Genomic DNA, 11,260 nt, shown 5'->3' with positions numbered 1-11,260 from the left:
AATGATATTTGTCTGCTTACTGACGAGTATGTATACGCGGTTGTCTAAATACAGGCCGTACTCCGGGAAAAATCCGCAATTAATCCTTCAAAACTACGTGGTTGCTCTTCACTACCATTTTTTTATTCATTGCATCTTTTATTCACTTCCACACAGTATTGGTGACGAAAACTCAACTTCTTCTGGAAAACTTTTCAAGCTTCAAAAGCGAATGAGTTGCAAATTTATGAATTTAGTGTCGGAAATAATAAAGAACAAGCAAGACTAAATACTGACAATGTAAGAAGCGTCATTTTACCTATAAACTATACACTATTTCACACTATCGAGCTATGCAGTCATCTCTTCATAAAAGAATAAACGAATTACATGGATTCTTGGAAAGGCTGCTGAGAAATACTGATTATTGTCGTGTCAGCAAATCTGGATGTGAACACCTGTGATCTGTGTTGGGGTAGCAAGACATAGGATATTTTGTTATCTGTTAGAAAAATACGTCTCTGAAATCTGACTCGATCTCTGGCCATCATTTCCCACGGTGATTTTCGACTGCTACCGCTTGGTTGAGGAGGGGAATATATTGTTCCTGATTTACTGGGGGAATTATTTCTGCTGCAATTCGCAAAACTGTCTGCTTGGTTTTCGTCGTCTGTTTCTTCCAAGAAGTGAGTTGTTTCCAACTTTTCAGAGGTCGACGGAAAATGAACCTAAAATTAAATCCGCTTTTTCTAGTACCTGCATATTGATATCGATCATTGTTTCAAAAATATATAAAATGAAAAGCTTGGTAGAACACAAATTATGCGATGTACAATCAATTGTAACAACGGTTACATATCAATTTGCCCTGTGCCAGCTTGTCTCAAGTTTAAGTTCGCTCCAGATTCTTTCTGAGGTCGGCATTTCCGTATATAATAGTTTTTCCCCTTATAATAAAATGATTTATTTTAATTCTTAACCAATGATTGTTAAGTCGTAGGTTCCGAAAAAAAAACGTTTGTCTAAAGATGTCCATTTAAAAGACGCAAATTCAAGTTTAAAAATTAAAATTGTTCAAGAAAATTATACACAGAGGCGAAGCTTCGCTACGCAAACACTAGCGAGAACAGGGCAAAAAGTAGCTCTATAAGGTGCAATAAGTAAAATTTGAAATAAGCCCCGAATTAGTAAAAAAAATTGGTAACGTCTCAGGTTCCAACCTGCGACCTGGAGATTATAAGTCTCACACACTAACATATCAGCCCATGAGGCGACAATTCGTAACATGCGACGATTCGTAACAAGCGACGATTCATAATTTTTTGAAGGGCGACAATTCGTAACAAGCGAAGATTCGTAACACTTAATTGCTGATATGGGGGATTAAAAATAGCGTCCGAATTGTTAATTGCAATTGTTGTGGGGGATTAAATTTTTGATTCTCACTTGTTAATTACATCCACAAGTTTATTGAATTTATTCGGCGAGAACTAAGCTTAGCTGAGAATCAGCTAGTGAGAATAAGATCCGGAGAAAAGGCATCAAAGATAGGGAAATACGAAAAAGCGCAGTTAAGATTATCTGAGATATTGAAAAACGATCAGAATAATCAATTAGTAATATACAACACAGACTAGCTTTTAACTTTGATTTCTGTAATTCCTTTTATGTTAATTCAGTTTCCGATAAATTCTTTCAATAGTTACACATCAAACAAAACATTGATACGAGTCGTCGCTTAATACGAATTGTCGCCCAACCCACTCAGCCAAACGCATAATAGGCATCAAACACTAGCCTAGCCACAAATAAAGCAGAGAACATACGATATGCAATTTCGAATGCTACAGTGAAATTTCCAAATAAGAGAACACTTTTATTTGCGAGTTAGGATAGAAAAAAAAACTGTTTGGAAGAATACACTACCCTGATCGCCAGTGTAAAAACAGCTGGGATCAATTTCAATTTTTCCAAACCTATTTAACCTTTTCTTAAACAATTTAAAAATTTCTGGAATCTGTTTTCTAGCAGTTTCTTGCCAATTTAGGGTACTTTTTACAATTTTGAAAAAAAGAACTAATTTTTCCGCGAAAACTCATTGTTTGCATTTTTCGCAAAACTGTGAAAGTAACTGACACAAATAAACTGTGTACCTTGGCGTCGGATTGAATACCGCTCGTGCAATTTAACTTTTTTGACATAAAACTGCTCAATTTAAATCAAAATCTAATAGTTTTGCATTTAAATAAGGGCTCATAGTTTTGCATTTAATTAATTGAAGTTTTAAGAAAAATCTAAATTAGTTATAGATGCTTTTTTTAATGGACATCACTGCCTAAATCTTTAAATTGTTAAAATTAATTAGTTAATATGAATTATACTTTGAAATTATACTTTGACAATTTGATATCACAGGGTCATTGAGATGACGACCTACAGGTCACGTTATTTATCCTTTTTCCAAGTTTCGCTTTATGGTGTAGACGAAATTTCGAATATTATTACTTTACTGGCCTCGGCAAACTTGAACTTTCTTTCTGCATACCAATTCTATCGCAGTTAAATTTTGGCAGCCATGGGGGTTTTTTACTCTTGAAAACCTTCGATTCAGTTTTCAGTGAATTACAGAAAACAATGTCTTACGGTTCTTTGATGTGAAGCTTTCAGAAGTCGCTTCCGACTGTCCACACAAAATGAACACTTCAGAATCGTATCTGCACTACAGAAACATTGGATTAGTTCATTTCCATCTGCTGTTCCGTTAGCTGACAGTAGCAGAGCACCACTGAGAGAAGGCGGAGAAATCGCACTGGACGGGGCAGCCGAAGCTGCCGCTTTGATCTTCGACTGAGAGGACCTGGAACAAAGCCAACATATTGATTATGAAATCATACTTCTGTTTCTGCGAAAATTCGTAATATGAATGCATGAAGCGATAAATAATGACAAGCAGACAAATTACAAAAAAAACTTCAATAAATGAAATACGCCAGCGGATTTTCTTTTGCCTGAGGGAAAACGAAAACATGGCCAACAGACAGTTGGAAAAAAGTCAATGAACCAAGTAAACAGAGAAAAAATACCGATTTATTTTATGAAAAAATCTTTTCAAAAATTAAATTATCGAATTTCGAAAACAAAAATAGATGGCCTTAAAACTCTTTGAATTTCTAGAACAATTTATCTTTACACATTTGAGATAAATAACCAAATTTGAGAAAACTGGATCATTAAGTACTAAATTCCACCTTCGAAACTAGAAGTCTATCACGTTTTTCGTGCCCTTTATACTTTCGCTGTTCGATAGCGGAGTTTGCCTTTCTTTTACACAGAGGCGAAGCTGCGCTTCGCAAACACTAGCAAGAACATAACAAAAAGCAGCTCTATAAATTGCGAAAGGAAAAAATTGAAATTAGCCTCGAATTATTAAAAATCGACCGTACGACCTAGAGATATGAATCTCACGCACTAACCACTCAGCCACGGACGCTTAATTATTGAAAAACACTAGCCACAAATGAAGAGGAGAACAGATGCTAAATCAATTTCCAACGCTTCAATGAAATTTCCATATAAGTGACGTGAACACTTTCAATGAACACTTTTATTTGTCCTAATTTTATTTGTCCTTTTACTTGTCCTAACGGAAACGAACTGACTTCAAATGAAATCAAAATCACACCGGGAAGAAGTAAATTTGATCCTGAACAAATTTTAAGATTTTTCCTGTAAAAAAATGAAAACCATCGCGACCTATATAAGAGTCTGAATAACGATCATTGACTCTTAAAAAAGCCAACAAACAGTCGAGAAAAAATTCTTCGATAAGTGAAATTAGACGGCAAGCGAAATAAGACGTGACAAGAAAAATGAACAAAAAAAAGCAACAAGTATAGCCGGTTGTTGTGCAAGTAGCACAGAATGTTCCGACCATATTCATAAAACATAGAAAAATACCATATTCATAATCATAGAAAAAATTTTCTTCAAATTAGTGTCATTTTTAGTGGGTTCTAGAACTATGCTACAGAATTAGAGAATAATTGAATTAGGCATGATCGACAAACTTTGTTCTCAAAAAATGAATACCAAACAAAACACGAAAAAAAACTCAATCAACTTTTTTATAAATTTTTTAATGAATCGTATCAAGTTTTTTTGTTAAAATCTTTATTGGCAAATAAGCGCTAAAAACATCCAAAAATTGTTTTCTTACTAGTAGAAACAAGTATTGTGTGCCTTTTATATATAAAAAAGTTATTTTCCATATATCAAACGTTACTCGATCGTGTTTTTCGCTGGAAATTGAACTGAATCAAAAATTTCAAACAAGTTTTTCTCGACACTGGGAGAACTTTTTGGAAATTTTAAAAAGTTTTTCGAATCACGACTGAAAGGATTTAATATGATATAACACTCGACTCTCTCCGATACTTATGTGATAGCTGATTTTGCGTGGAAAAAAAAGGAAAAAACGAAACCACATCCAAATTTCACTGGTCGCAACAATTACGGGAAACTAGACGCAATTTATTTTTATAATGACTCAAATTTGTTTACTGAGTATAATTAATTTTCGTTCGAGCATCCTTAAGTCCAAATCAATTTTTCACGAGACAATTGTATAATTTATGCATTTCGAAAATGTTTGATTATATTCAGATGTTTTATAAATCATTTCGAACCCAGAGGCAAAGCGTAGCTCCGCATCACTTTCAATATCATGAAAGCGCAGAACTGTAAGCTAGCAAAACGTAAAAGTACGGAAAACATAAGATGGAATGTTAGAAATTTGAGAAAATCCAAAACTTTGAGAAACTAAAATAATTTGAGAAAAACAGTCGAAAACACAACCAACCGTATTAATTGAGCTTATAGCTTTTCCACTAAGCCGACAACAAGTAGTACGACGCCCATTTAGCCGACGCCAATTAAAGATAAGCCGAAACCATTTAGGTTATTATAAATTTTTAAGCGAAAAAAAAATGACAACCAATGAAAAAGGAAAAAACGTCAGGGCTATTAATTATTTTACAAATTACAGGATTACAAAAAAAACTTGCAATTACCATGAAATTTGCAGGCGACACAAAAAAATCCCGATGTGGAAACTCATCCGACAAAACATAAGCAGACTAACGGTAGTCCGACAATTCATCTTTCGACGGATTTTTTTTTTCAATTTCATACGTACTGAAAAAATAAGGTCCGGCCGGGACTCGAACCTCTGACCATATGGTAAAAAGTCAACTGCGTTACCTCTAGGTCAAGTACGAAGAAGTCATCAAACTTGTTTAGGTTCGCTAATAAACCAACTTCACAATTTCTTACTAATGTGTGTGAAAAGTTGTTTTCGGGAAAAAATCTAGTTCCCGATTACAAGACAGTTGCTATCGTCAGCGTAACAAATGCTTTGATATGGAATGGGATTTATACTCATTTTGTACTCGAGAATTTCATTTTCAGCAATAAGTTTTGCTTTTCGTCCAAAATGCTTGTTTTGTAAAAAAAACAACGCTTCAATTCCATTCACTTTACTTTCTGTCCAAGTTTCTGTCACCCGCGCCAGTCCTTTTCACGCAAAAACAGTAGATGAAGCAAAACATAATGTAAATCAGAGATAATGGTTTTTTTTCGGTGGCTGTTCAAGAATAAGAGACATAGCATATAGGGGTAGTGATTTTCATATTGTGTTCTCATCAAGACTAATCATATTAACGAATCAGGTTTGCACCGTGGAATCGAAATGAATTCCTCGGTGGTATTTAAAACATCATTAGACAGTTGGACAAGAGTCAATGAATGCAAGTAAACAGATAAAAAAATAGCCAATTGTATTTTCTTATAACTTTCGAAAAATAATAGATGGTCTTAAAGCTCTTTGAGTTTCTAGAACATTTCATGAGCGGCAGTTTTTTGATAAAATTAAACAAATTTGGATCAATAGGTAAAGTTTTTTGTCACTGGGAAAATCAAATTTATTTGGGAAACTAAAATTTGATCACGTTTCTGATGACATTAACACTAAAGCAGTTCGGTAGTGGAGTTTGTCTCCCTTTTAACAAAAAATGAATTGAAATTTAAAAAATCAAAAGTCAAACAGCGAAAAACCAAAATTGAGTTGAACGTAAACAAATTTAAAACTAAAAAACCGTTAAGACCAAAGAAAGAGTCTTCACTACTTTCATTGACTCTTAAAGAGAGCCGCTAGCAGAAATACTATGTTCACACTGCCGAATCTTTAATCTAAATAATAATAAACCAAATTTTTGTTCTGGACTTCAGTTCCCTCATACGTACCTCGAAGGATAGTGAGTTTCGGCATCCTCAGACTCGGTGTCCGATTCCCAGTCTGATTCTTGACTGGAGAGCGACTCGAATATATCCGGAGGACTCGTTAGCTCACCTCCGTTAATTAGTTCACCAGAAACTAGAGACGGAATTGTTATCTTCAGTTGACGCACTGATATCAGTGGCGACTGAGGAGATCCACGAGTCAACTTCCGGTGACAATTTGAACCACTCGACTGGTAAGTGACGGCGGAAGACTTTGCCTGGACATGGGAGGTGAGGTGGTTCTTGCTCGAATTGGGATCTTCATCACAGGTGGATGAATCGGAAGGGTTGCTGTTTCCTGAACTGATTCCACTGTCGTGCTCGTCATCATAACTTGTTGTGGACTGGACCGCCGACTTCGGAAAACCTTAAACGCCACAAATGCTTTTCAAAAGATTCACACGTACTTCCAACTAAGGGCAGCAAAAATTCTAATATGAGTTTTAAGCCTTGAAAAGAGAAACGATTTCATATTCATTTCAACGCAGAGGCAGAACGGAGCTTCGAACAATATTTGAGGAAACACCTAGGTTAATCCAAACAATATATAAAAGCTACTAGCGCATGGCTCGCACCTACGGTTCTTCAAATAGATCGTTGAAAGTACAAAAAAGCTTCCTACAACTCAGTCAGATTTGAAGGGGGAAAATAGCAACCCCTGCGTTTACCCTTAACAGCACACCGCAATAGGGTTGAGATTTTCAAGTTCCGTTAGTTTTTTTTTAAATCATAGAAAAAAGTCATATCACGCAAACCAAAAAGATTTGAGCAGTCATAGTTGGACGCCAGATTTGCAACTCTTGAGTGTACCTTACAGCACCGAAAAATAAAGTTGAGAACTTCAAGCTCGCTTAGTTTTTTTTTATATCAAAGTTTAAAAAAAATAAGAAATCATAAAAAACGCCATATCACGAAAACCAAAAAGACTTGAGCAGTCATATTTTGAAGCCAGCTTTGCAACCCCTGAATATACTCTAACAGCACCCCCATTATAGGGTTAAGAATTTCAAGTTCGCTTAGTTTATATCCAAGTTTGAAAAAAGGAAAAAAAATCATAAAAAACATCATCTCGAAAACCAAAAGGAATTGAGCAGTCATACTTGAACACTAGATTTGTAACCCCTTAGTGAATCCCTTTTAGTACACCACTAACTAAAATTTCTTAAGCATTACAATATGCGATAAAGCTTAAACGGTGGTCAGTCAATAAGCAGAATGGTTTAAGAGCAGAATGGGTCCAAGAGCAGAAAAACAGAAAAATATTAATTTTTACAAGCAAATCGGTAAAAAAGTATAAGAATTGACAATATTACCAGAGAAACAAATAATTATGCATAATTTGAGTAATTTAATCTAGCTTTTGAAAAAATTCAATCAAAAACTTAATGAAATTATTCAACTCGTGCATAATTTAACTATTTTGACGATGGTTCCCTTGTCGGCGATGTTAATCTCCTCGCTCAGGTTTTTCCGCATTTGGTTTAATCTATGGCTAAAGTCGGCTTGGAGGTCAGCGTTGAGAAGTGTGAAGCTTGGTCTCCCAACCCCAACATGGATTTTAGTGCTCTTCCTAATGCCATTACCGTTTGGAGCAGTGGTTTGAAGAACCTGGGCGCTGCCATTCGACTAATGACGACTTTATCCAAGCCCTGTTCCTGAAAAGAGTAGGAAAGTGCGAAAACTTTATGGAACCCATCCGTCTCTTGGAAGATCCTCAGTTGGAATTACATCTTTTGAGAAGCTGCGCAGCTCTTCCCAAAATCACATTCAGCATAAGGACTTGCGATCCCTTCTCCATTAGCAACTGTCTAGATCATTTTGACAATGCCGTTCACTTATGTCTCGAGTCCATTACTGGTTCAGCCCTTTCGCCGTCTCAACGCATGCAGTGTTCATTGCCTGTGGCTAAAGGTGGCCTCGGGCTTCCAATTTCTTCTTCGATCGCCCCAGTGGCCTTCCTCGGGTGCTACATTGACACCAAATATCTCTCTGACCGGATCTTTCACAACACCACGGTGCCCTCCACCGTGTTGAATTGTTCGTCCTCCCTCGAGTTTCTCAGTGAGCCCCCGAAACACAAATGAAACTTTCAAGCCTACTTGATTCCATGTCTTGGTCCGAGCTCACGTCATCCTCCCCTACGCCCCGAGACAGAGCTAGACTGCTCTCCTGTTCGCTCCCCAACAGTGGTGACTGGCTTTCGGCAGTCACTCAGAAGGCGCTAGGATAAACCCTTCCTGTAGCCGAGTTTCGGTTTGCAGTTTGCTATCGTCTCGGAGTTCCCCTACTCAACAGCGAGTCTACGTACTCGAAATGTTCCAGGACTCTAGATACGTTTGGCGATCACGCCCTCGCTTGCGCAGCGGACGGAGACCGCATATCGCGCCATGACAGACTGCGCGATGTCGTTTTCAACAGCGCCGCTAAGGCAGCTCTCTGCCCCGTTTTAGAAAAAGCCAATCTCACTTCTCGCTCTCGCCCGGGAGACATTTATCTCCCCTGTTGGTCCCGAGGTCGTCCAGCCGCTCTGGACATGACCGTCATTAGTTCCCTGCAGTCATCTACTTTGCAAAGTGCTGGAACTAGTGCCGGTCACGCCCTCGAAGTATCCGACGAGCGAAAGTTCACAAAGCACCTTTCCGCGTGCGAAGAAGCTGGCATGCAAATCTGGTAACGTTTTTCTGTGTATCTGGCGTCATTGTAAATTTGTTTCTGTTATTTTGTATGTATGGCATTTTATAAGCCCGCGGGTAAACGCCAAGCTCCTGAATTTACTTTCTTCATTTAAAAAAACTATTTGCTTGGTATTTCTGACGATTCTAATCATTGTTTTATCAATTAGCCCGTATAAACCAATAAAAGTCAATATGCTCCGCCTCCAGCTTAAACGTGCTAAAATTCTTTGGTTTAACAAGCAAAAAAATAATACGTTAAAAGAGCTTGAACATGTCAACATAGGGACTTCTTAAACATGTTTCAAGTGAAACGCCAATGAAATAATGTATTGATGATTAATTGATGATGACGATTGATTGATGATTGATTGAGCTGAAAAAAAGAGTGATTTTTCGAAATATGAAAAATCAATAAATAACGAAATTAAGCTTAAAATATTGTTAAGCGTCAGTTATGTACTACTGTTTTAAACTTGGAATTATTGCAAGAAATAGCTTATAATCCGATAAGAACTTTGCAGCGAAATATATAACGCCGTCTAACGATTATTAACCAATAAAGCAAAAAGAAAAGTCAAAACAAAAAATGGGGTCCATTATGCAGAGCTCCAACCACTTATTCAGTAAGACTAACACTAAGACATAGCATGAGGTTCACGAAACTTACCTCCACAATCCAATTCTTTGGGTTGATCTTCATCGGACGTGCTTTCTCCAGAATCCAATTCTCGCACGGCTTTGGTCATAAAAAATAAATTGACGCCTTCAAAATATCTACTATCAATTTTTTCTGAATAGGCTTTTTCCAGATACGTAATGTTTGACAAGTCCTCGGTAATTCGACGATGGTCTGAATTGATTGTCTGTTTTTCGTACAACTGGGCGCATAGTTGTTCACAGTCGCTGGTCCAACCGCCTTCGTCCGAAGATTCTCCAGTCACATTATCCGATTCAGATGACTCGGCACTGTCCTGGAAATCTGCTTCGAGGCATTCCTTTTCATACACTGTGAAAACAACCAAATCTTCAGAATTATCTGATGAACCGCTGTCAGAGAGACGTTTGTGGTTACCGTCCTCACCCGAGGGAAGAGAAATATTATTCATCGGCGTCTCAACAGACTCTACGTTAATAACTATAGAATTATCTAATTGTATAGGTCGATCTGAAGTCAACCGATTCACGTCGCAATTTATATAACTTCGATCAGTCACATAAAATTTCGGAGAAGTAGAGGAGTACGCTGAAGTAAACGGTAAATTAGGGAAATACATTTTCCGCCAAGTAAATCTTGAACTTTCTTTAAGGACTTTATTCAAAAAAGAAGAAGGAGTTTCTGTTGGGGTGTTTTGGTACTTCAGTCTTGGGTATGGTGTAAGCCGATGAATGCAGTAGCGATGAGAAATTAGTCCGAAAACGTATCGTAATTTACTCCCAAACCAATTCAAATTTTCAAAAACGAAAGAGAAACGAGTCAGCAATGTCAACAAGACACTGCATATTGGGGCAAATTTCCGGTTGGAAATCATTATTCAAGCAATCTTTTTTGTTTTATCCATTAAACAATATGTGCACTGAAGAAAGAGAATCCGTTGAGGACAATTTTAAACGTATTATTTCAATGAAAATACTCATAGCATATCTTTGTATCTGAAACACAGAATAAAGTATTTGAAATGTCGAACAAAAATAGCATCACATAACGCGTGAATATAGTCGATAGGGCCACTCATTGATGGCGAAACATTTGCAGAGGCATTGTAACATTCGCCCGAAAGTACATGCCGGAAAGTAAAGCCAGAACCTAAAACGATTGGCTAGCGTCCAAATTGAGCTTTTCGTACTTTTAACCGTACCTACTATAGCCAATTCAATGTTGTTATCGTAACATCGGATCCATAAAATCGTTAATGTTCAAAACATATCAGCCGAGCCAAGCAAACTAATTTAGTTCTATGCTAAAATATTGAGCTCATGGCTATGTCTCAGTATCCCCAGACCACGAGGTCACTCCTAAAAACAGGGCTTGCACCTTACTACTCTTAAGTTACAACATTACTATTGTTTTTGTACAGCAGAGAAAATCATTCCACCCATCGGAGATGGATGGACCCTTTCCCTCAACTCCTAGCTTCTCATACCCTTTGATGCTAAAACTTTAAATTCAGGCAACTCCGGAAACCTAAAAGTTGTTAAGAATGCAGTTCTGAATTACAACTCTGAGCAAGCAAGCAAAACTGAAGCACAGAACAGATGCTGTTAAATTTCCA

The 11,260-nt window shown here is 37.1% G+C and overlaps 1 protein-coding gene across 1 annotated transcript; it reads right to left on the bottom strand.

Moving 5' to 3' along the window:
• Positions 1-212: 212 nt before the first annotated feature.
• LOC134839208 (uncharacterized) lies at positions 213-10,636 on the bottom strand. The gene is made up of 4 exons (XM_063854682.1): positions 9,658-10,636; positions 6,280-6,682; positions 2,623-2,836; positions 213-707 (listed from the first exon to the last, which is right to left on the bottom strand). Exons 1-4 carry the CDS (start codon positions 10,517-10,519, stop codon positions 366-368), a joined length of 1,821 nt encoding a protein of 606 aa, XP_063710752.1. The 5' UTR covers positions 10,520-10,636; the 3' UTR covers positions 213-365.
• Positions 10,637-11,260: the final 624 nt, after the last annotated feature.

This window comes from Symsagittifera roscoffensis, chromosome 2 (assembly GCF_963678635.1).
Source record: "Symsagittifera roscoffensis chromosome 2, txSymRosc1.1, whole genome shotgun sequence".
Lineage (NCBI taxonomy): Eukaryota > Metazoa > Xenacoelomorpha > Acoela > Convolutidae > Symsagittifera > Symsagittifera roscoffensis.
Note: the sequence above shows the minus strand (reverse complement) of the source record. Positions and strands in the feature narration are given on the sequence as shown.

Coding starts and splice junctions, on each gene's coding strand:
- LOC134839208 (XM_063854682.1), bottom strand. CDS start 10,519: ATGATTTCCAACCGGAAATTTGCCCCAATATGCAGTGTCTTGTTGACA. Junction 6,683..9,657: donor CAAAGAATTGGATTGTGGAG/GTAAGTTTCGTG, acceptor GTGGCGTTTAAG/GTTTTCCGAAGTCGGCGGTC. Junction 2,837..6,279: donor GAAACTCACTATCCTTCGAG/GTACGTATGAGG, acceptor GCTTTGTTCCAG/GTCCTCTCAGTCGAAGATCA.